Genomic DNA, 26,936 nt, shown 5'->3' on the forward strand with positions numbered 1-26,936 from the left:
TAACCCTATCCACTTGGGTGGCAACTTTGAGGGATCTATGTACTTGCACACCCAGATCCCTCTGTTCCTCCACTCTGCCAAGAATCCTGTCTTTAATCCTATGTTCAGCATTCAGTTTCGACCTTCCAAAATGCATCACTTCACATTTATCCAGGTTGAACTCCATCTGCCATTTCTCAGCCCAGCTCTGCATCCTGTCTATGTTGCGCTGCAGCCTGCAATAGCCCTCTATACTATCAATGACACCTCCAACCTTTGTCATCTGCAAATTTACTAACCCATCCCTCAACCTCCTCATCCAAGTCATTTATAAAAACTACAAAGAGCAGAGGCCCAAGAACAGAGCCCTGCAGGACCCCACTCAACACTGACCTCCAGGCAGAATACTTTCCATCTACAACCACTCTGCCTTCTGTCAGCCAGCCAATTCTGAATCCAGATAGCCAAATCTCCCTGTATCCCATACTTCCTGACTTTATGAATGAGCGTACCATGGGGAACCCTATCAAATATGCCTTGCTGAAATCCAAATACACCACATCCACTGCTCTACCATCGTCGACCTGTCTTGACACCTCCTCAAAGAACTCAATAAGATTTGTGAGGCATGACCTGCCTCTCACATAGCCATGCTGACTTCCTTTAGGTGTATGCTACAACTCTGTGGAAGCTAGGGAAGTGATTGCTGGACCCCTTGATGAGATATTTGTATCATCGATAGGCACTGGTGAGGTGGCAGAAGACTAGAGGTTGGCTAACGTGGTGCTTATGAAGGGTGGTAAGGGGAAGCCAGGGAACTATAGGCCAGTGAGCCTGACGGTGGTGGGAAAGGGTTTGGAGGGAATCCTGAGGGACAGGATGTACATGTATTTGGAAAGGCAAGGACTGATTAGGGATAGTCAACATGGCTTTGTGCATGGGAAATCATGTCTCACAAACTTGATTGACATTTTTGAAGTAACAAAGAGGATTGATGAGGGCAGAGCGGTGGACGTGATCTGTATGAACTTCAATAAGGCATTCGACAAGCTTCCACAGGGGAGACTGGTTAGCAAGGTTAGATCTCATGGAAAACAGGGATAACTAGCCATTTGGATACAGAACTGGCTCAAAGGTAGAAGACAGAGTGGTGGTGGTGGGTTATTTTTCAGACTGGAGGCCTGTGACCAATGGAGTGCCACAAGGATCGGTGCTGGGTCCTCTACTTTTCATCATTTGCAAATTAAGAGGTATAGTTAGTAAGTTTGTAGATGACACCAAAATTGGAGGTGTAGTGGACAGTGAAGGAGGTTACCTCTGATTAAAACGGGACCTTGATCAGATGAGCCAATGGGCTGAGAAGTGGTGGATGGAGTTTAATTTAGATAAATGCGAGGTGCTGCATTTTGAGAAAGCAAATCTTAGCAGGACTTATACACTAATGGTAAGGTCCTACAGTGGGTTGCTGAATAAAGAGACCTTCCAGTGAGGTTCATAGCTCCCTAAAAGTCGAGTTGCAGGTAGATAGGATAGTGAAGGCGGTGTTTGGTATGCTTTCCTTTATCCGTCAGAGTATTGAGTACAGGGGTTGGAAGGTCATGTTGCGGCTGTACAGGACATTGGTTAGGCCACTTTTGGAATATTGCATACAATTTTAGTCTCCTCCTTTTTGCAAGGATGTTGGGAAACTTGAGAGGGTTCAGAAAAGATTTACAAGGATGCTGCCAGGGTTGGAGGATTTGAGCTATAGGGAAAGGTTGAATAGGCTGGGGCTGTTTTCCCTTGAGCATTGGAGGCTGAGGGGTGACCTTATACAGCTCTACAAAATCATGAGGGGCATAGATAGGATAAATAGACAAAGTCTTTGCCCTGGGGTGGGAGAGTCCAGAACTATAGGTGAAAGGGGAAAGATATAAAAGAGATCTAAGGGGCAACTTTTTCACACAGAGGGTAGTACGTGTATGGAATGAGCTGCCAGAGGATGTGGTGGAGGCTAGTACAATTGCAACATTTAAAAGGCATCTGGATGGGTAGATGAATAGGAAGGGTTTAGAGGGATACGGCCAGGTGCTGGCAGGTGTGACTACATTGCGTTGGGATATCTGGTCAGCATAGATAGGTTGGACCAAAGGGTCTGTTTCCATGCTGTACATCTCTATGACTCCATGACTAATTGCAGTTTGCAAAATACCCGACACTGGGTTCCTGTTTACGTCAATATTAGAATGTGTGAAATGCCATTTTTTTAGAACTCGTGTCTCAGCATTTTCACTGGAAATAACGCACTTCTGCATCAGCAAAGAAAAAGCTTGCTGTACATTCTTGGAAACTCATCAAAAGGAAACCTATCTCCGTGTATTCCAGGAAATAAACTAACTCTGGTAATGATTCCTTGAGGAAAAATAGAAGTCAATTCACTGCTTTTAATTTTTACTGCATGCAGACCTGTGGTATTCCTGCCACTGACTGCACTCCTAAATGTAAACTGAGAGACCTTCAGTAAATAAAGTGGGTATAGTACTTGGATCGGTCTTTGTTGTTCTGCTCTGGAAAGCAAATACCAATCTCACATCTGAAGATATCAGATATCATGGTGAAGTGACAAAAAAATGAATGTCCTTTCTGACCAAAAATTATATATGGGCAAATATCAACTTATAAAACTGGTCCTAAAATCAGAAGCGATTTACTTTTTAACCAGAATTCATTCACCTCATTTTTTGAATTTTAGTGTAAATAGAGTCAGAGATGTAAAGCATGGAAACAGACCCTTTGGTCCAACTCGTTCATTCTGACCAGATATTCCAACCCAATCTAGTACCATTTGCCAACACTTGGCCCATATCCTTCTAAACCCTTCCTCTTCATCTACCCATCCAAGATGCCTTTTAAATAATGCAATTGCACCAGCTGCCACCACTTCCTCTGGCAGCTCATTCCATACATGCACCACCCTCTGTGTGGAAACGTTGCCTCTTAGGTCTCTTTTATATCTTTCCCCTCTCACTCTGAACCTATGCCCTCTAGTTCTGGACTCCCCCATGCCAGGGAAAAGACTTTGTCTATTCATCCTATCCATGCCCCTCATGATTTTATAAACCTCTGTAAGGTCACCCCTCAGCCTTTGACATTTGAGGGAAAACAGCCCCAGCCTATTCAGCATCTCCCCATAGCTCAAATCCTCCAACCCTGGCAACATCCTTGTAAATCTTTTTTGAACCCTTTCAAGTTTCCCAACATCCTTCCGATAGGAAGGAGACCAGAATTGCACGCAATATTCCAAAAATAGCCTAACCAATATCCTGTAGAGTTGCATCATGACCTCCCAACTCCTATAGTCAATACCCTCACCAATAAAGGAAAGCATACAAAATGCCTCCTTCATTATCCTATCAACCTGCGACTCTACTTTCAAGGAGCTATGAACCTGCACTCTAAGATCTCTCTATTCAGCAACACTCCCTAGGACCTTACCTTTAAGGTGCATAAGCCCTGCTGTGATTTGCTTTTCCAAAGTGCAGTACCTCATATTTATCTAAATAAAACTCCACCTACTACTCCTCAGCCCATTGGATCATCTGATCAAGATCCTATTGTAATCAGAGGTAAGCTTCTTCGCTGTCCACTACACCTCCAATTTTGGTGTCATCCGCAAACTTACTAACTAAACCTCTTCTGCTCACATTCAAATCATTTATATAAATGATGAAAAGTAGTGGACCCAGCACCGATCCTTGTGGCACTCCAGTGATCACAGGCCTCCAGTATGAAAAATGTCCTCCACCACCCTCTGTCTTCTACCTTTGAGCCAGTTCTGTATCCAAATGGCTAGTTCTCCCTGTTTTCCATGAGATCTAACCTTGCTAACCAGTCTCCCATGGGGAGACTTGTCAAATGCCTTACTGAAGTGCACATAGACCACGTCAACTGCTCTGCCCTCATCAATCCTCTTTGTTTCTTAATAAAAGCTAATTTTTCATCCTGACAAGTCTTCTTTATATATAAAGTTGCTCTGGAGTTAGAATGCATCGTGGACATGGCTTTCAACAAAAAAAGTGCAGAAGATAAAATGGAACGTCAATGCCCTATTGTCTGTACCATTAGCACTGTAGACAAATTCTAACCCTCTGGTATCAACAGACCCATCCTCAATTACCTAAAACATGTTTTAAAAATCATTCAAATTAGTTTACCTTGGGCTCATATTGAATTCATTATGTTAGTTTTCAAACCTGCATGACCTATCATTTTGCAACAATTCTTTCACTGCAAACCTTATTTAAAGGGGATGCTCCCAGCTTTACTGGAAATATGTTACAAACTAGCTCTGGTACCACATAATACTTAATTTGATTGGGGAGAGCGATCATTAGAAAGAAAAACATTTTGAATGTTATCATCACAATAACTTGCTGGGAATTAAGGCATTATCATATGACTTGCTTCTGGCAGCCACCTAATCCATTGTGGATTCCATAAAAAGTTTTTAACTTATCAAAGATGTATGAACATCTTAGGTAACAACACCAGAACAACAATATTGAGGTATTGTGTCTCACCTTAACCCTCTGCATTTCTAGATGAATTGGCAACTTTGATACTGTTCCCTGACCTCAAACTGAATGAAAACTGGAGAATATTAAAGAAAATTATCTCTATTAGCATTAGAATGAGCAAAACCAGTAAGGGTATGGTAATGTACATATATTCAATTTTTAAAAAAATGTCTATTAATGTGTTGTTAATGGTGCACAATAGTGAAATAAAATTGAAAAACAGGAGATGATATAGTGTACTTGATGGGTATGAAAATTACAGGCGTTGCCTAGAGGGGGACATGGGATAGTATCCCTTCAAAATTCTGAGGATGGGATATGCTGACAGCATGATAAGGAAAAGAATTTGTAGATTTTGGTCGAGAGACTAATATAGAAACATCTGTCTTATCTTGGTGAGAGACTTGGAAGTGCCGATATGTCACAACCTTGCTTCTCAACGAGACAAGACAAGGGATTGGAAGCCGGTGCTGTGGTTCTCTGTATCCCTCTCAGTAAAGTTTAGGTCATTTAAGACTAAAGTGGTAAGACTTTTTTCTTCAGAGGCAGGGGAATCTTAGGAATTTTCTACTCCAGAGGAAACTCAATTGTGCATGTTCATGACAGAAATCAGTGTATTTATGGAGACCACTACCAAAGGATATGCAGATCATGTGGGAAAGTGGCAGTGAGGTTGAAAATCAGTTATCATCTAGTTAAATGGCAAAGTGGGCTGAATGGCCTACTTCTGCTCCTGTTGCAGATCGTCTACACGTGAATAGCGGAGAAGGGGGCTGATATCATGAATACCTGCAGCAACTAGATTTTTATCCTCGATAATGGTGAGCTTTCAAAAGTGTTTTCTGTTAGACACTCCTGATCTCAACAGGATCCCGAGGAATTCATGATCCTGCCGTGTTAGTAAATGGACAGGGATTGTGTTGAACTGGAATGCTTTCTGCGGTTCCAGAGATCATTTGAAGAGGTGCAACAAAAGAGCAAATGAGGTATTTCAAACCGTCCTGAAGCTTAACCAGGAAACTGGGCAGAAAAAGTGAGGAGAAAGGAGGAGAAAAAGGAGAAAGTGAGGACTGCAGATGCTCGACAGCAAATAGGAGAAAGCGAGGACATTCCTCATGAAGGGCTTATGCCCGAAATGTCGACTCTCCTGCTCCTCGGATGCTGCCTGACCTGCTGTGCTTTTCGAGCAACACACAGAGGAAAAAAACAAGCAAAATATTAGAATGCTTTTTAGTTATTCATTCACGGGATGAAAGTGTCAATGGCTGGTCCACCATTTAACGCCCATCCCTAACAGGCCAGAGGGCAGTTAAGAGTTGACCCCACATTGCTATGGGGTGTGGAGTCACACGAAGGCCAGGCCAGGTGAGAATGGCAGTTTCCTTCTCTAAAGGACATTAGCCAATCTGATGGGTTTTTCTGACAATTGACAATGGATTCATGGTCATCATTAGACTCTTAATTGCAGATATTATTGAATTCAAATTCCGCCATCTTCTCTGGCAGGATTTGAACTCAGGTCTCCAGTACATCTAGTCCTGGAACTTCACAGCAAGAGTGGCATATAAAAAAGACCATCAGATTCATAACAACGATATTAATTACATTCTTCTCCTCAGTCTCCTCCTTATCTTTCATTTTCCAAGTTTTCTTTTGACAACACTCGTTCTACAAATCTTTGATACTTACCAGATTTAATTCCAATTTAACAAGGAGTACAGACATACATAATACAGGCGACAGGTCAAACCTGAGCTCTCTTCTGATGATGCTGTGCCTATGTGGAACAACTGCAGTTGCAAACATATGGAGCTGTTAAATTGTGCTAATTACTACACCTGGAAAACATCAATATCACTAGCTCATTGCGTGTTAGAGAAGGATGCAACAATCTTAGAAGGCTAGGTCATGCTGACTCACACAGAGGAGTAAGATATTACTTTATCTGACACACAGGTCACTCACCAGCATTTGACTACAACTGGCTTGAACTTTAAAAACAGAAGCTTATTTCACTGTCTGCCTGAGCAATTGGGTACACCTCATGAAGTGAAATGTTGACCACGTTATACAAGTGCTTGATGTATTTATATAACATTCTCGTGAGAAAATTCCTTTAAGTAAAAGAGCACTGAATACAACATCAGCCTTCTCCAAAATACACAGAAGAATTTTTCATGCATTAGGTCATGTTTGTTCCAATCTAAACATATTTCACTGTCAGTAAAACATCTTGTTTAAAACAGTTTTTGACACAACGCACAACCAAAGTTGTTTACCAGAGTGGGTTCTGGTGATTTCCACCACCACTTTGTGGGAATGCTTCCTAAAGCGGGGGACATCCAAAACATTGCTGCCTGTGGCTTAGCTTGCAGGAAGTCCTGTTCACCTATCCGTACTTGTTTAACAAACAATAGCCTCTTGCCAAAGACTCTCATATCCTATGATAAAAACAATAACAGATAATTATGCCCAAAAAGAACCTAGAGTGCACCTACTGCAGCAACCTCTTATTTTCTGAAAAGATTCTTCATCAATTTCTCTGAAAGCCTGTTGATCACTGTGTGTCTCAAGAAGGGGCAAAAAAAACCATAAATGGAAGTTATGTACAGACCTCCCAGCAGTGGTCAGGACCAGGGGTGCAAGGTGTACCAGGAAATAGATAGGGCATGTCAGAAACATAAGGTCACGGTGATCACGGGCAACTTCAATATACAAATGGACTGGGTGAATAATGTTGTCGGCAGATCCAAAGAAAGAGAATTCATGGAATGCTTACAGGATGGCTTTTTGGAACAGCTTGTAATGGACCCCACAAGGGAGCAGGCTATTCTGGAGTTAGTGCTATGTAACAAGTCAGACTTTATAAAAGATCTTAAAGTAAGGGAACACTTAGGAGGCAACAATCATAATATGGTCGAGTTCAGTCTGCAGTTTGAAAGAGAGAAGGCAAAATCAGATGTAATGGTGTTGCAGTTAAATAAAAGGTATTTTCAGGGGCATGAGAAAGGAATTGACGAAAATCGACTGGAAGCAGAGCCTAGTGAGGAAGACAGTACAGCAACAATGGCAGGAGTTTCTGGGTGTAATTGAGGAAACAGTACAGAGGTTCATCCCAAAGAAAAGAAAGATTACCTGGCGAGGGCTTAGACAGCCATGGCTGACTAAGGAAATCAGGAAATGCACCAAAAAGAGAAAGCCTATAAAGTGGCCAAGAACGCTGGGAAATTGGAAAATTTGGCAGACTACGAAAACAAACAGAGGATAACAAAGAGAAATAAGGAAGGAGAGGATCAAATATGAAGGTAAGCTAGCCAGTAATATTAGAAATGATAGCAAAAGTTTCTTTCAATACATAAGAAACAAACGAGAGGCAAAAATAGACATTGGGCCGCTCCAAATTGATGAAGGAAGGCTAGTGATGGGAGATAAGGAAATAGCTGAAGAACTTAATAAATACTTTGTGTCAGTCTTCACAATGGAAGACATGAGTAACATCCCAATAATTAAGGATGGTCAGGGGCAGAGTTGAGTATGGTAGCCATTACAAAAGAGAAAATACCAGAAAAGTGAAAAAGGTCTAAAAACCGATAGATCCCCTGGCCCTGATGGGCTACATCCTGGAGTTCTGAGGGAGGTGGCTGAAGAAATAGCGGAGGCATTGGTTGTAACTTTTCAAAAATCACTGGAGTCAGGGAAAGTCCCAGATGATTGCAAAGTCGCTGTTGTAACTTCCTTGTTCAAGAAAAGATCAAGGTAAAAGAAGGAAAATTATCGGCCAATTAGTCAAACCACATTTGTATGTAAAATTCTAGAATCCATTGTTAAGGATGAGACTTCTAAATTCTTGGAAGTGCAGGGTCTGTTCAGAACAAGTCTGCATGGATTCAGTAAGGGGAAATCGTGCCTGATAAACCTATTAGAATTCTTTGAAGAGGTAACAAATAGGTTAGACCAGGGAAACCCAGTGGATGTTATCTACCTAGACTTCCAAACGGCCTTTGATAACATACCTCGTGGGAGGCTGCTGAGTAAGGTGAGGGCCCATGGTGTTCGAGGTGAGCTACTGGTATGGATTGAGGATTGGCTGTCTGACAGAAGGCAGAGAGTTGGGAGAAAAGGTCCTTTTTCAGAATGGTCACTCGTGACAAGGTGTCCCGCAGGGTAGAGTGTTGGGGCCGCAGCTGTTCACTTTATATATTAATGATCTGGATGAATGGACTAGGGGTATTCTGGTGAAGTTTGCTGATGATACGAAGTTAGGTGGACAGGCAGGTAGTTGAGGAGATGGGAAGGTAGGAGATGGGAAGGCTGCAGAAAGATTTAGACAGTTTAGGAGAGTGATCCAAGAAATGGCTGATGAAATTCAATGTGAGCAAATAAGAGGTCTTGCACTTAGGAAAAAAGAACACCGGCACGGACTATTTTCTAAACTGGGAGAAAAATCCTAAAGCCAAAGTACAAAGGGATCTGGGAGTGGTAGTCCATGATTCTTTTTAGGTTGATTTGCAGGTTGAGTCCGTGGTTAAGAGCTTGTCATTTATCTCAAGAGGGTTGGAATGTAAAGGGAGCAAGACTTTATAAAGCTCTGAGTAGGCCATATTTAGAATACTGTGTCCAGGTTTGGGCCCCACACTTCAGGAAGAGCACACTGGCACTGGGGCGCGTCCAATGGAGATTCACACGGATGATCCTTGGAATGGTAGGCCTAACATAAAATGAATGGCTGGGGATCCTGGGATTGTATTCATTAGAGTTTAGAAGGTTGAGGGGAGATCTAATAGAAACTTACAAGATAATGCATGGCTCAGAAAGAGTGGACGCTGGATGTTTGTTCCCATCAGTCCTAGTATCCCTAGGACCTGTGAGCACAGCCTTAGAATTAGAGGGGGTCAATTTGAAACAGAAATGAGGAGACGTTTCTTCAGCTAGAGGGTGGTGGGCCTGTGGAATTCATTGCTACATAGCACAGTGGAGGCCGCAATGTTAAATGTCTTCAAGGCAGAGATTGATAAATTCTTAATTTCACAAGGAATTATGGGATACAGGGAGAGTGCAGGTAAGTGGCGGTGAAATGCCCATCAGCCATGATTGAATGGCAGAGTGGACTCGTTGGGCCGAATGGCCTTACTTCCACTCCTATTGTCTTATGGTCTTCATCAAAAGGAATGAAATGTCTTAGAGCTTTACAGCATACTTCAGTAGGGCGGTGATGATTAAATATTTCATTGGCTTGATCACAGGATAGAACAACATACATCCTGTCAATAAAAGTGAATGACAAGGTTAAAAGAATGATTGAAAAGGTATGCAATTAAAAAACTTGAAGTTTTCGCATCCTGGTTGAATTTCAAGGATCATAGCTGCACAAACCATTTAACACTAATTGTTGGAGGTAGAATTGAAAAAAAATATAAAGTGAATGAGCCAAGCAATAATTTGGTCCCCTGGATCTACATAACTGAAAAATTCTAATTGCCTTTGAACATTGTTCCATTCTGTGTAACACCACAAGAGCTGGCGTGGTAACATGGAATAATGGTGGAAAAATAGAGAAACTACATCTACAGAATAATAACTGACTACATAGAAAACACATGGAATAATCTCTTGAAAGAAAACCCAAAAGTACATGTGGAGATCGGGAAACAGACTGTAGTAAAAGAACAAAATGGGGCAAGGGCTATCTTTAAAATTAGCCACATAACCAGGAGTGAAATGATCATAAAATTTCAACACAACAAATAATGAAACAATATGTGCATCTGCATTGTAAGACAGGGTGCAATCAGGGAATTCAAACCCTCGCAAAAGAGGTCTCTTAAGATTTTGAAAGGGTTTGATAGGAGTATAGGAAATGTGGACCCAGATCAGGGTTAAGACAAAGACAAACAATCATAAATATAAGCAAGTTACTGAGAATACCAATGAAGAGTTGCAGTCAAACTCCTTTATCCAGAGTGGTCTGAGTTTTGAATTCACAGGCATAGAGAGTGATTGAGGTAAATAGCAGAGATACATTCAAGGAGACAGCAGGAGAAAGGGATGCATTCAAGGAAGGAATAAATGGATATGTTAAAGTTAGATGAAGGAGTTTGGGAGGAAGTTTTTGAGAAGCATAAATGCCAACATGGACTAGCTATATTGTAGGGTCCAGCGCTTTCTGTCATCTATATAAATGATTTGGATGCTAAGTATGTAAGTTAGCTCACTGAGCTTGAAGGTTTGTTTTCAGAAGTTTCGTCACCATACTAGATAACATAGTGAGAGTCTCCGGTGAAGCGCTGGTGGTATGTCCCGCCTTTTTATTTAGAGAGATTGGTTTCTTAAGATGGGTGATGTCATTTCTGGTTGTTTTTTTTCAAGGGGAGGTTGATAGAGTCTAAATCGATGTGTTCATTGATGGAGTTCTGGTTAGAATGCCATGCCTCTAAGAATTCTTGTGTGTGTCTTTGTCTCGCTTGTCCTAGGATGCGTGTGTTGTCCCAGTCAAAGTGGTGTCCATCCTTGTCAGTATGTATGCAAACTCGTGATAGTGGGTCATGTCTTTTAATGGTGTTCATGTATCCTAGTGACAAGTTTCCTGCTAGTTTGTCAGATGTGTTTTTTTACAGTTCTTGCATGGTATGTTGTAAATGACGTGAGTTTTGCTGGTGGTATCTATTGGATCCTTTAGGATCATTAGTTGTTACTTAAGCACTAAACAGAATCTCATCCTTTCTCACAGCACTTAAAAAAAAATCAGGAGAATTAAACAGGACAGACTTCCAAAACATAAAACAGACAGATCCAAAACACCATGCTTCTATGGATTACCAAAAATACACAAACCAGGAGCCCTCCTTAGACCCATAGTCTCCCTACCTGGTACCTCAACAGACTAGCCAAGGAACTCTACCAAAAACTAAAACACCTAATTGAAGATTCACACCACTCTATTCACTCCATCCAAGAATTCCTGAACACCAAAGATACCAAGATAGAGGAGGATGAAATAATGGTCTCCTTTGATGTTACTGTCCATTTCACATCAACTAACATCGACTAGGCCAAAGAAACACTGGCATCACTACTAGGAAAACCAGGACCATAAACACCAGACACCACCAACTTCACATTCAATAACAAAACCTACACCGGAACACCTATGCGATCACCAATATCAGGGCTCATAGTGGAAGCAGTAATGCAGAGACTTGAACAAGCTGCCCTCACATCTATCCAACCCAAACTTTGGGTCCACGACATGGATGACACCTTTGTCATCACAAAACAGAACAAACTAGAAGAAACATACAACAGCATCAACAATATCCTGACAGGCATAAAGTTCACAAAAGGAGGAGGAGAATGACAACAGACTCCCATTCCTAGATGTGACAGTTGAACGTACAGTTAATGGAGAGGTCCAAACCAGCATCTACAGAAAAACAAACACACATAGACCAAATACTTAACTTTAAAAGCAATCATTCCAACACCCACAAACAGAGCTGCATCAAGACATTATTTCAATGAGCTACATCATACTGCAGCACCCAAGAACTGCAAACAGAAGAAAAATATCTATACAAAGCTTTCAGGAAAAACAGGTATCCAATAAACACAATCCGCCGATTCCTCAGAAACAAACCCAAACAAGCAGACATAATGCAACCAAAAGCTATAGCCACATTTCTGATATGCCTTTGATAGAAGTTAATGACTTCCAGACCACTCAGACCCCTTGGAATCATGGTAGCCCACAAGTACCAACACACTTAAACAGTGGCTAATGATCCTAAAGAATCCATTCGATACTACCAGCAAAACTAACATCATTTACAAGATACCATGCAAGAAATGTAAAATAAAACACTACGTCAAGACAAACTAGCAGGAAGCTTGCCACCAGGATACATAAACACCAACCGGCCACCTAAAGACCTGACCCACTATCACTAGTTTCTATACATACACACAAAGAAGTACACCACTTTGACTGGGACAACACACACATCCTAGGACTGGCGAAACAAAGACATGCAAGAGGAATTTTAGAGGCATGGCATTCCAACCAGAACTCCATCAATTAACACATCATTTCGACCCTAACTACCTCCCCTTGAAAATAAACAACTGGAAATGACATTACCCACCTTAAGAAACCAATCTCTAAATAGAGAGGTGGGATATACCACCAGCGCTTCACCGGAGACTCACTGATGTTATCTAGTATGGTGATGAAACGTCTGAAAACAAACCTTCAAGCTCAGTGAGTAAACTTACATTCTTCTCATCAACCCGAGCTACAAATCTTCTCAAAAATCACTGATTTGGATGTGAACAAAGGAGATACGGTAAGTAAGTTTGCAGATGACACCGAAATTGAAGTTGCAGTGGACAGCAAAGAAGGTTACCTCAGAGTATAGTGGGACCATGATCAGATGGGCCAATGGGCAGTGGTTCTAGAAGGCAGCTCACCACCACCTTCGCAAGGGCTGTTAAGGATGGGTGATAGAGGCAGACCAGTTACCAAGGAAAAGTGGCAATGTTGTTGAGAAGATTAAATTATTTCTGAAAGAAAGCTTTGATGATTGCTGAAACAAGAGCAACATTAATACTAACTGAATCAGACAGAGAATCCTCAGTTAAGATTAATCCCTTGGGAGAGAATGGATTCACTGAAACATTGTTCGGCATGTTAGAACTTCAGATTTCTAAAATATCTGCAATTTCCATCTTTATGGCTGAAACTAGTGCTATACTGATATGGATGGAACATTTTATATATTCATGGGGTGGAGGTGTCACTGGCTGGACCAGCATTTATTGTCCATCCCTAATGAAGATGGTGTTAAGAGGAGGTGCTGAGCTGCCTTCTTGAGCTGTGCAGACTTTGTGGTGTAGGGACATCTACCCATGGTAAGGTCAGGGAACAAGCTCAAATACTTTGAGCCCAAAACAATGAAGAACAACAAGTTTCCAAACGTGGCCTTGACATCAAGGGCAGTCACTTTCACCTCACCTCTGGAATTCAGCTCTTTCGTTCATGTTTGAATCAAGGCTGTAACAAGTTCAGGAGCTGAATAGCCTTGGCAGAACCCAAACTAGATGTCAGCGAGCAGGACATTGCTGAGCAGGTCCTACCATCACTTACTGATGAGCGAGTGTGGACTGATGAGGCAGTAACTGGTTGGGGTGAATTTGTCCTGCGCATTTTGCCTTACTCCTACCATGCCAACTCAATACCTACATGGTCTCACCATATGGTCCATTTAGACATGAAATAAAATAAAGTCCAAAATGTACATTGCAGTATATTTATCTGGAAGAAAACACCCATAATCAAACAAAAATGCTTACAAAATGTACATTTCTTCAACTGCAGAATGCTTATAACAAAAAGCATTTAATTGAAGTGCATATTCCTCATAGCAAGCCTTGCAATATCAAAGACCCAATTCCCACGTTATAACCACTTGCAGCTGCCAATTGCAGCTACCCGACTGTGATAATGGATATTATCCAGTAATAGAAAACTAATGCTCATGTCAACAGATCGCGAAATGTCAAGCAAGGATATTTTTGATAAAACAGAGCAGACATTTTGTACAAAGATTTAAAAGAAAAGACATTTAAATGCCTTTAGCGCTTTTACTGACCCTTTTGATCGTTTCTTTTGATAAGTTAATGTTGTTATGCACGTTTTACAAACATTCATGTTTACTTTTCATTATCCTTCCCCTTAAGACCATAAGACATAGGAGTGGAAGTAAGGCCATTCGGCCCATCGAGTCCACTCCACCATTCAATCATGGCTGATGGACATTTCAACGCCATGTACCCACACTCTCCCTGTACCCCTTAATTCCTTGAGAGATTAAGAATTTATCAATCCCTGTCTTAAAGATATTTAACATCCTGGCCTCCACTGTGCTCCATGGCAATGAATTCCAGAGGCCCACCACTCTCTAGCTGAAGAAATGTCTCCTCATTTCTGTTCTAAATTGACCTCCTTAATTCTAAGGCTGTGCCCACGGGTCCTAGTATCCCCACCTGACGAAAACAATTTCCCAGCGTCTACCCTTTCTAAGCCATGAATTCTTTTGTAAGTTTCTATTAGATCTCCCCTCAATTTTCTAAACTCTAATGAATACAATCCCAGGATCCTCAGCTGTTCATCGTATGTTAGGCCTACAGTCCAGGGATTATCTATAAGAGTCTCCACTAGACACACTCCAGTGCCAGTATGTCCTTCCTGAGGCGTGGGGCCCAAAATTGGACACAGTATTCTAAATGGGGCCTAACCAGAGCGTTATAAAGTCTCAGTAGCACATCAAGATCCTTTCGTACTTTGGATTTATGAATTTTCTCACCGTTTAGAAAATAGTCCATACCGGTGTTCTTTTTTCCAAAGTGCAAGACCTCACATTTGCTCACATTGAATTTTATCAGACATTTCTTGGACCACTTTCCTAAACTGTCTAAATCTTTCTGCAGCCTCCCCACATCCTCAGTACTACCTGCCCGTCCACCTAACTTCGTATCATCGGCAAACATTGCCAGGATGTACCCAGTCCCTTTGTCAAGATCAATAAAATATAAAGTGAAGAGCTGCGGCCCCAACACTAAAACCTACGGGACGCCACTTGTGCCATTCTGAAAAAGAACCTTTTCTCCCAACTCTCTGCCTTCCGTCAGACAGCCAATCCTCAATCCATGCCAGTAGCTCACCTTGAACATCATGGGCCCTCACCTTATGCAGTAGCTTCTCGTGAAGTACCTTATCAAGTCCTTTTTGAAGTCTAGGTAGATAACATCCACTGGGCATCTCTGGTCGAATCTACTTGGTACCTCTTCAAAGAAGTCCAACAGGTTTATCAGGCATGATCTCCCCTTACTAAATCCATGCTGACTTGTTCTAATCAGACCCTGCACTTCCAAGAATTTAGAAATCTCATTCTTAACAATGGATTCTAGAATTTTACCTGCAACCAAGGTTAGGCAATCGGTCTAGAATTTTCCATTTTTCCCCTCTGATCCTTTCTTGAACGAGGGGGTTATAACAGCGATTTTCCAATCATCTGGGACTTTCCCTGACTCCAGTAATTTTTGAAAGATCACAACCAATGCCTCTGCTATTTCTTCACCCACCTCCCTCGGATCTCTAGGCTGTAGCCCATCGGGCTAGCTTACCTTCGTATTTGATCCTCTCCTTTCTTATTTCTCGATTTGTTATCCTCTATTTGTTTTTGAGTCTTCCCAACTCTCAGTTATCCCAGTGCTCTTGGCCACTTCATAGGTTCTCTCTTTTTCCTGACTTCCTTTGTCAGCCATGGCTCTCTAATCCTCCCCTGGGTAATCTTTCTTTTCTTTGGGATGAACCTCCGTACTGTTTCCTCAATTACACCCAGAATCCCCTGCCAATGTTGCTCTACTGTCTTCCCTACTAGGCTCTGTTTCCAGTTAATTTCCATCAGTTCCTCTCTCATGCCGCTGAAAATACCTTTACTTATTTATAACACCATTACATCTGGTTTTGCCTTCTCTCTTTCAAACTGCAGACTGAACTCCACCATATTATGATCGCTGCCTTTTAAGTGTTCTCTGACTTTAAGATCTTTTATAAAGTCTGGCTGGTTACATAGCACTAAGGTCAGAATAGCCTGCTTCTTTGTGAGCTCCATCACAAGCTGTTCCAAAAAGCCATCCTGTAAGTATTCCATGAACTCCCTTTCTTTGGATCCACCAGCAACATTATTCACCTTGTCCATTTGCATATTGAAGTCCCCCAGGATCACTGTGATCTTGCCTTTCTGACATGCCTTATCTATTTCTTGGTACACCTTGCGCCCCTGGTCCTGACCACTGCTGGGAGGTCCGTACGTAACTCCCATTATGGTTTTTTTTGCCTCTGTAGTTCCTCAACTCCACACACACAGACTCTACATCATCTGACCCTATGTCTTTCAGTGCCATAGATTTAATTTCATTCTTAACTAACAAGGCAACCCGCCCCCTCTGTCCACCTCCCTGTCTTTTCGATACGTTGTAAATCCTTGGATGTTTAACTGCCAGGCCTGAACCCTTGCAATCATGTCTCTGTGATGCCTACCACATCATAGTCATTTACGAGGATTTGTGCTGTTAATTCATCTACTTTGTTACGAATAGGAACATTCAGGTAAAATACCTTAATGCTAATTTTCTTATCCTCATGATTTCCACCACCTTTAGTAATATGTCCTAAGTTATCCTTTTTTGCTTCATTCCTCGTCTGCCTTGAACTTAAACCCTGCACACATGCTAACCCGCTGCTCATCTTTCTACTTGACTGCATACTTGTTGCTTTCGGTTTCCTTTCCTCCCCGACTCACAATTTTAAAGTCCTAGTGACCACCCTATTTATACTTTTCACCAGAACACTGGTTCCAGATCGGTTCAGGAGGAGAGGGTTCCTTAAAGGCACCTGATTATCATTTCCAAAGGGGTACCCTGGTCATCCAAGAAAATTCACAAGGCTCAATCTGGCTCCCATTAGGTTTAATTTTCGCACTTTGTGTTGAGGTCATCACCGAAATGAAGGCAGATGCTGATGTCTATGGGTAGATATCGACTATCCATGTCACATCCAGCTAACTGAGATACACAGAGTGTGATTCCCACCCCAGTGGAAAATGGAAGGTTTATTTTGGGGAGGGGGTGGGTGGGTGGAGAAAAATTCTCATTTTTCGGCTCATTCACTATTTTTGTCACAGGAGTGTGGTTCTCCACCTTGGAAGAAATCCAGACATTATTGATCCAAAATATACTGATCAACATCAGAAGCCTTATTGCCAACATAGATTACACAAAAAGTTACCAATTTAACTTTAGAGGATTTTTCCAGCCTTCTTTCTGACACAGCTAATACCCAGTTTTAAATTTTGACCACTGAATGTATCAGCTAGTATTGGCAGGCTGACCAGTGAACAAAAGTTTGAAGCTTCATTTGGGTGGAGTGAGAGAGGGGAAATGAGAAAGTGAGATATCAGAACAGAGTTATTCTTAAGATAGAAGTCCATGGCATTAAAGGGACAGCTACAACGTAAGAACTAATCTGCTCAGGGATAAGCAGCAGACTAGCTAAGCTGTTTTTTTAAATTCATTCATGGCATGAGGGTGTTGCTGGCAAGGGCCAGCATTTATTACCCATCCCTAATTGCCCAGAGGGCAGTTAAATGTCAACCACATTGGTGTGGGTCTGGAGTCACTTGTAGGCCAGACCAGGTAAGGAAGGCAGTTTCCTTCTCTGAAGGATAATAGTGAATCAGATGGGGTTATTTCAATAATCAACAATGGATTCATGGTCATCATTAGACCCTTAGTTCATCTGCTGTGGCGGGATTGGAAAGGGGGTTCCAGGAACATGACCTGGGCCTCTGGATTAACAGCCCACCGATACCACCACTAAGCTATCGCCTCCCCAGTGTTGAAAGATTACAAAGTTAATTGTTCTTCTTGGAGCAGAGCAGTTGAAGGGAACACCTAAAAGTTGGTCAAGAGTGAAAATTTAATACAGCAAATGTAGATAAACTATATTGTATGGCAAGTGGGTAAGTAATGGGACCTCAAATTTAAAATAAATGACAAAATAATTAGAGGGGTAGCAAGGAGAAATTTCTCTATAAAAGGATCATCAAGGTTCAGAATGGTGGGAAGAAAGGAATTCGATTTTAGAAGACAATTGGATATGTACTTGAAGATGAGAAATTTGCAGGGTCTGGGGGAAAACTGGGGTGTGGGACAGGATTTGAACAGTCAGCACTAATACAACAGACTGTGTAAAATTATAGGAGACAGACTGAGAGAAAATGAGAAGCACATGAGGAGCAAAAATCCGGAACAGACCGAGACTGGTTTTGTTGTATGGATGAAGACCAAGAATAAAGATCCAGGATGTGTGACTCATGCACTGTGGTTAAAAGAATGTGGTTAGACTAGATTTTGTTTTTGGACTTTTAGAATGGTCTATGCAGCTTTTGGAAACTGCAGTTGGAAAGGAATTTCAATCTGTGACAAAGTCAATATGGCCCAACCAAATTAAATACTCCATGTATTTCAATACCAATTTTAAATGAATTGGCAAGACAACAGGTTGTCCTCTTAAGGAGCAAATCAAATTTAACCTTGAAGTATGAAAATAAAATATTCATTGTCCCACATTCAAAGAATATTTCAAGATCAACTCTTAGACTAGGTTTTGATAAAGTAAAAAGTGCAAATTGTTGCATTTCTTGAAAAAAAAAGATCTCCAACGAAAAAGGCAGCTCACCATGTGTTTAGAGTAACTGATACAGAGGTAGACAAACAAACCTAAACTGAAGCCAGTGGAAATTTCTAAATCTAAGGATAATCTATAGTTGACATTTAACTTTAATAAGCGTCAGGGGATCAACTTTCATTTCCAAGTGGAAAGGTCATAAATTGAGCTGCTGTGGCCATTCTGGGGAGGTAACAGGGAAACACTTCAGTTTAAACTTCAGATTCCAATAAGGCATCACTTGTTGACTTTCTGACCACAGTCAGGTCAGCAAGAAGTGGCCAAAGTCTGGTTCTTTGTTCCCCCTGCTGTCTGAGTTTAGTCTCCAGCTGCTGACCCCCAGCACTCTGAGTCCAGAGCGAAGGACCACAGTCTCCTTCTGAGGCTCAGAGGAGGACTGAAGGAAAACTGTTAATCTTTTAAGCCTGGATCTTGGTTTCGGTAGGCTCTGCATGGTGGGGAGATTATCCTTTCCCTCTGTGCCTCAGGCCTCTAATTTCTGTCAAGGTTGAGAAGTTAATGGGCGGCACGGTGGCACAGTGGTTAGCACTGCTGCCTCACAGCGCCAGAGACCCGGGTTCAATTCCCGCCTCAGGCGGCTGACTGTGTGGAGTTTGCACGTTCTCCCCGTGTCTGCGTGGGTTTCCTCCGGGTGCTCCGGTTTCCTCCCACAGCCCAAAGATGTGCAGGTCAGGTGAATTGGCCATGCTAAATTGTCCGTAGTGTTAGGTAAGGGGTAGATGTCGGGGTATGGGTGGGTTGCGCTTCGGCGGGGCGGTGTGGATTTGTTGGGCCGAAGGGCCTGTTTCCACACTGTAAGTAATCTAATCTAATGTCAGCACCCATTGAGTTTAAAAAAAATATTTATGGGATGTCAGTATTGCTGGCTAGTCCAGCATTTAGTGCCCATCCTTGATTGCCCAGAGGCCAGGTAAGAGTCCAACACACTGCTGAGAGCCTGGAGTCACATGTAGAGCAGACCAGGGCAAATTTCCTTCCATAAAAGGATGGAGTGAACCAGACTAGTTTTGACGAGAATTAACAGTGTTTGCATGCCATTAGACAGCTAATCATCAAATTTCACTGTCTGAAATGGTGGATTTTACACCCAAGTCTCCAACAATAGGAACCTGGGTCTTTGGATTACTATTTCAGTAACAAACAACACGGTGAGGTGGTGGTGTGGTGGCAACAAAGTTAAAGACGATAATAATTTTATTGCCTTTCCTTAGGAAAAAAAGAGCAATAATAAAAAGTCTCAACCACCATAGCACATTACAGTGTCTAAAATGATAACTTTCCTTTAAAGATTTGCACTTGAAGAAAACATATGTTAGTTCTTTCAAATGTCCTGCTGCATTTAAGTACCATCAATTTGCAATGGTATGACCAGTCAGTAATCGCAACACAACTGATGCAGAGTAACATTTCACCAAATGGAAGAAACAAATCTGATTTTGCCAATATTGATTACAGGGGAAATGATGGCTAAGATGCTGGAAAAAAAAAATGTTTTTCATTGTTTAGAGTCACTCTTCCATCTACCTGCACCATAGGAAGAGACAGAGGGCATTAGCTTAACATTTTGCTATACTTCTGGCAATGCTGTAGTCCTGCAATCCTGCACCAAACTGTTAGTCAAGTGTATACATGTCCCAAATCTATAAGCAAATGACTAAGGAAACAGTGTTAACATTTATTCCCAAGTGACATTTTTTTGGTTTCCCCACCGTTGACCCAACTGAGCTAAAACCTTGGTAACAACCACAAAGAGTTACTGTAAGGAATTAATTACTGGGGATTGCAGGAATTTGCAATGTGTAATCGCCTAATCTGAATATTCGAATGAGAATTTCTTCCATGTTAAATTCAACATTTTCTACAAAGTAGGCAATCTGAATTTGAGTCTCAACTTAAATTTTAACAGCACAATAAACCTAGTCAAAATTTAGACAGTGCGAAACATAGGAAATTGATTATTTTAATTGCAAGTAGTACATTCACGTGTTCTGTAGAAGGTAAGTCAATGATTGGTTTTGGTTATGAATTGTGACTTGTCTCAGAGTGCATTTCAGTCAGCTTCTAGAAAAAGAAAATTCACAACAGCACAACATACCACGTAAACTGGTGATTCAAACGTCACAGTTTCACAGCACTGAAAGGGGCCCTTCTACCCATCATGTCTATGCGACAGAATTACAGAATCCCTACAGTGCCAAAAGAGGCCATTTGGCCCATCAATTCCGCCTTACTTCTGATCCCTCTACCATGGCAAAAAATTTCTTATCTATCCTGTGTCTTCTCTATTCTAAGGAAGACAACTCCAGCCTATATTTAGTTTCTCTTCAGAGCTTAAAGGCTCTACCTTAAAGGTGAATCCCCTTGCCCGAAACGTTGATTTTCCTACTCCTCGATTGCTGCCTGATCTGCTGTGCTTTTCCAGCACCACTCTAATGTGGACTTTAATCTTCAGTATCTGCAGTACCCACTTCCGCCTCTTTTCCACCTTCTCAAGTGTAATCATATGCTTCCTATAGTGTGGCGACAGAACTGCTCACTGTATTCCAGTCATGGCCTAATTAACTTTATATCCAGCTCCATCATAATCTCCTTCTTGTATTCAATGTCTTGACCGAGAAATAAATCTAGGCTAGTATCCCATACGCCTTCTTAACCACTTTATCTATCCACCCTGTTGCCTTCAAGCATCTATGGACATGCTTATACAAATCCCTCTGATCCTCTTTTTCCTAGGCTTCTGCCAAACATCATGCATTCCCTTGTCCTGATGGTTCTTCCAAAATATATTACCTCTCAAATTTCAGGATTAAGTTCCATTTGCCATTCTGACCAGACAACCTTTTACCATCCTACAGTCTAAAGCTTTCCATTGTTTCTAAAGCAAGTAGCAAGGAGCACAGTGCCAAACCCCAGCGACACTGAACGGAGGCTGCCTGTCACAACAACCACTTTTGACCAACATCCTCTGCCAATTTTGGATCTAATTTCCCAAATTGCGCAGGATGCCATCTTAATGAAACAAGAACACTCTAGACTAACCATAAGGTTTTCCCTTACTCTCAAGACAAAATTGCAATCGAAAATCTGACTGAACGTAAGAAAATAATGAACTAGGAGCAGGAGGCGGCCATCTGGTCCTTCGAGCCTGCTCTGCTATTCAATAAAGTCATGATGATCTTTTTGTGGACTCAGCTCCACTTACTGCCCTCTCACCATAACCCTTTAATTCCTTTACTGTTCAAAAATCTACCTTTGCCTTAAAAACATTCAACAAAGGTACCTCAACTACTTCACTGGGCAGGGAATTTTCCAGATTCGCAATACTCTGGGTGAAGAAATTCCTCCTCAACTTCGTCCTAAATCTGCTCCCCCTTATTTTAAGACTATGCACCCTAAAGTATCATCTAAAACCAATGATCAATAATCATCTCATGAAGATGGCTCAGTCTGATTCAGTCACTATGGAGTCCCACTTGAAAATGCAGTGACCCCGTATGAAACTTTACAAACAGACCCCTTGAATTTGTTGCGAAAACCAAGGAAACACTGCTGAATCAATACTTGCAACACTTAGCACGTACCCAAACAGTCCACTTTACACCACAGACCCAAGCACATGAAAGCAATACTTTACCATTCTATCACCTAGCTTGTTTTCTAATCCAGACAGATAGTTGATAAACAATTGCTCTGCTTATACTTTTCAGAATAATTCCAATTACATTCACTGAAACCAATCATCATCAAGATCATCAGGGGCTTATCAATACATAGAGATCAAGAACTGTATAATTTGTCATGCATTGACATTAAATATTTATAATATCAATCAAATATAACTGAATTTGAAAAAGAACTTGTTTAAATATTCAACATTGCTAATCATAAATACTCTAATGATATTACATAATGTTGCTCAACTAGAGCTCATAATGGAAAAACAATGCAATCAATTGAAGTAAATTACACCTTTTACTGAACTATATAGAACTGCCAAGCAAAGGTGAAGAATGATTTTTTTAGTGAGGATGGGAAGTTACAAAGATTATGAAACCAATTTATTAATAAAAAAGTATTAAATGAGGATATGAACTGGTTTGAGAAGATTCAATAAACTCATGCTTGGGCTGGAACATAGTTGCTTTGATGTTCTACAAAAACTATTTGATTAGATTGAGAGTCTTATATTGTTAAGGCGTCACAATTAAAAGTGAGAGAGTTGAGATGTATGGAGACTTCCGTATCAAAACTGTCGAGTCTAGCATTTTGCAGCATCAACTGGCCATATCTACTTTATGAAAGAAGGAAAAAGTTAATCTACAAAACCAGATTGTCAGACATTATTTGAGAAAGCTTACTTTATCATCAAAATCTTCATGTCTCTGTCATCCCCCTCTCGCAACTCAATCTTGCTGGTCAGCGTAAGTGAGACTCCTGTCTTTGCAAGCTGGGAAAGTATATTCTCTTTGTTGGGGTCATTTGGGTCAACCGCCCCCTCCCCTGTGAAGAAAGAAATTGAAGTAGGTTTTACCGAGAGCAACTGGTACTTTTGATATCACGCAACCTTTTATGCTTAAACCATTTCTGATGATATGTAATATCTGGGCAAACATCTAGCAGCTATCAAGCCATAAAGCATGTTCACACTTTTCATGACAGCATTTGTTAAAATGGTAGACTTCATTACTATATTCACTAATTTAATGATTTGGAGATGCTGGTGTTGGACTGGGGTTTACAAAGTTAAAAATCACACAACACCGGGTTATAATCCAACAGCTTTATTTGGAAGCACGAGCTCCTTCATCAGGCAATAACCGTGCTTCCATATAAACTTGGTGGACTATAACCCGGTGTTGTGCAATTTTTAACTTTGTACACTAATTTAATGATATTGTAATGCTGGAAAACACGTTATGATGAGAATATCACATTTCCAAAAAAGTCCTGAAAAGGAGTGAAAGGGGGAGGGGAGTGGGAGAGGACAAAAGGTGTGGATCAAGAGGCTGACTTACAGTAAGACCAGTGATGGAGAGATGTCAGAAACCACAGCCAGGTGAGAGTGCAGGGAAAAATCATTGGTGAATGCATCTATTCTTTAAAATAAAAGTAAGGCCTTCACAGTTAGTGTTTATAACTACTGCGTTTTCTGCTCTCTTTTCTTAAGAAACCAACTGCGTAAGTATTAGGTCGACACTGACGATTTTTTATTTATAAAAACATTAAATTGTAAACAGTAGGGAATATTTAGTTTAAAAAAAACAGTGGAAGGAGAGCAGTGTGCATTTTGCATCTGGAAGCTTTCCTTGTGATTTCCCCCTGCTTTTCTAGAGCAGAAGCAAAAATAAAATTCAGTGTTTTTAGTCTGATTGCTGCTGACACACTATGCTGGGAGAACATGAAGCCAATATTCTATGAAATAATGCCCAAAAGGAGAGGTTCTGAATTAAACCTTGTTTTTTAAAAAAAAAAATCTAACCTTCCCTTACACAGAGATTTTAATTTTAAGCATGCAAAAGAGAAGAAACAAATTTAAATATTTTAATTCTTAAAATCCAGCAAAATCTATGAAAATCATTTAAAATTATTTTTGAAACTTCTATAGTGCAAAAAAGGTACACGAGGAAGGAGAGATTGGATTGTTAAGGGGCTTGGGAGACACCGGTCTCCATGTTTGTCAAGGTGTCGATGGCTCCAAAGGGAGAAACTGTGTGTGCACGGAACTCAGAAGATTCACCTTCTCAACTTGGTTATCGAGGGTTCATTATCAGTGGTTTAAATGATGATGGGAAGCAGGTTCCTGGATCTGTTATTTTTATAAGGCTGAATCTGGGTGTCAAAAGGACCACTATTCCTTTATTCAAAGCCAGAGATTGATAGCAGATCCAAGGAGAAGGCTGTTTTCAGGTGTTGGGTGTTTAAACTAAGTGCTGGATTTTAAGTATGAAAACATTTAAAATTTTACTTTCTCCTTTGAAATTAAAAAGTGTGTAAGGGAAGGGTAGATTTTAGTGATTGGTATATGGGGTCTACCTCTAAATGTCTGTTAGTGGAGTCCAGGTTGAGTGAGCACTCAACTGGCACTCAACCCAGCACTCCATTAATAAACATGTAGAATTAGGCCCCAAATACCAACCACTAAGAAACAAAACCAGAAATGATGTCACCCACCTCAGCAAACTGGGACACACAAACAGCAAGTGGGACAGAACACCAATACTTCACCAAAGGTGCACTGATGATGTCACCTAGCATGGTGACAAAAGATCTGCCAACAAACTTACCATTTCAGCAGGCAAGTCAACAACATCACTTTGCATCAAATTCTTCAAAGTAGAGGACACTAAAAGCATTTAGTGCTTTTAGAAGAGCAAAAGGAGCAGAGGACAAAAATACAGTAGTAATCACCAGAGAAAAGGTAACAGGGAAATGAAAGACCAACAAGTCCCCTGCACCAGGTGGGGTGCATTCTAGGATATTCAAGGGAGGGACTAGAGAAGAGTGGATGATCGCCTGGTCATAATCCTCCAGGAATCCTCTGGGACTTTTCCGGGATCTAAGAAGTGGAATACTGCCAATGTAACATTTTACTTAAAAACAGAAGGAGACAAATAAAGAGGTAACTATAGGCCAGTTAGCTTATATGTTATTGGGAAAATTATAAGGAAATAATAGCAGGACATGCACAATATGATCAAGCAAAGTCAACATGGCTTTATAAAGGTGAAGTTATGCCTGACAAATTTATTAGAATTCTTTGAGGTGGTAACAAACAAAATACATTAAGGGGAAGCAGTGGATGTAATATAGTTGGATTTTCAGAATGAATTTGGTAAAGTACCAGACATTAGGCTATTTAATAAGGTATATTAGCGATGTGGTATATTAGCGTGGATAAAGGATTCGGTAACTGATAGAAGAGAGTAGTGGGATAAAGGAGGTATTTCAGGATGGCAAACTAACTAGTGGAGTGACACAGAGATCAGTTCTGGGGCCACAATTATTTATAACATACATTAATAACTTGTGAGAGGCAAGTGAAAGTACAATAGCCAGGTTTTCAGATGATGCAAAAACAGGTGACAAGGCAAGTGTTGAGGATGACACAAAGTCTGCAGAGGGCTATAGTTTAAGTGGGCAAAAATTTGACAGATGGACTACAATGGAGGGAAAATTTATATTTATGGTCTTCAGCAGGAAGAATGAGGAGCTGAATATTATTTAAATGGAGAAAGCTGTAGAAGAGGGATTTTGGAGTCTTCATGCATGAAGCACAAAACATTAGCACTCAAGTTCAGGGGGTAACAGGGAAGGTGAATGGAATATGGGCTTTTATTTCAAACCAAATGAAGTAAAAAGTAGGAAGGCTTGTCTAAAGCTATGCAAGGCACTAATCAGACCACAGCTGTGGTCTGTGAATAATGGAGTCACTTATCGAAGGAGAGATATACTGACAGTGATGGCAGGCAAGAGAAGGTTCACTAGGTTGATCCCAAATATGAAGGGACTGTGTTTTGAGGAAAGGTTGAGAAGATTGGACATGTACTCAGAGTATATATTAAGTGAGATGGATAGCTTTTTAAAAACAGAATCTCCACTTTGTGGAAGCAGGCCATTTGACCTTTCAAGTCCACAACAACCATCAGAAGAGGATCTCACCTCAACCAACCCCTTCTAGCCTATCCCTATAACCCTGCATTTCCTGTGGCTAATCCACCCAATCATGCTCATCCTTGCATACTATGTGCAGTGTAGCATGGCCAAGTCACCTAACCTGCAATTTAGATTAGTTACAGTGTGGAAACAGGCCCTTTGGCCCAACAAGTCCACACCAACCTGCTGAAACGCAACCCACCCAGACCCAATTCTTTGGACTATGGGAGAAAACTGGAGCATTTGGCGGAAACTCATGCACACAAGGGGAGAATGTGCAAACTCCACATAGACTGTCACCTAAGAGTAGAATTAAACCTCGGTCCCTGACGCTGTGAGACAGCGGTGCTGACCCACTGAGCTTGGAATGAACGATTATAGAGAAAAGGCATTAAAGTGGAGTAAGGATTGTCAGATCAGCCATGATCTGGGTAGGAAGAGCA

General features: G+C 41.1%; 1 protein-coding gene across 2 annotated transcripts in view; it reads right to left on the bottom strand.

Annotated features, from left to right (window-relative positions):
* The window catches only part of iqgap2 (IQ motif containing GTPase activating protein 2), a 349,836-nt gene that overhangs the window by 27,742 nt on the left and 295,158 nt on the right, over positions 1-26,936 (bottom strand). For both annotated transcript variants that reach the window (XM_072547695.1, XM_072547705.1), the window contains one exon: positions 23,199-23,340. In XM_072547695.1, coding sequence (XP_072403796.1) covers positions 23,199-23,340 — 142 coding nt within the window. The remainder of the gene's footprint in view (positions 1-23,198; positions 23,341-26,936) is intronic.

This window comes from Chiloscyllium punctatum, chromosome 2 (genome assembly GCF_047496795.1).
Source record: "Chiloscyllium punctatum isolate Juve2018m chromosome 2, sChiPun1.3, whole genome shotgun sequence".
NCBI classification, from domain to species: Eukaryota; Metazoa; Chordata; class Chondrichthyes; order Orectolobiformes; family Hemiscylliidae; genus Chiloscyllium; species Chiloscyllium punctatum.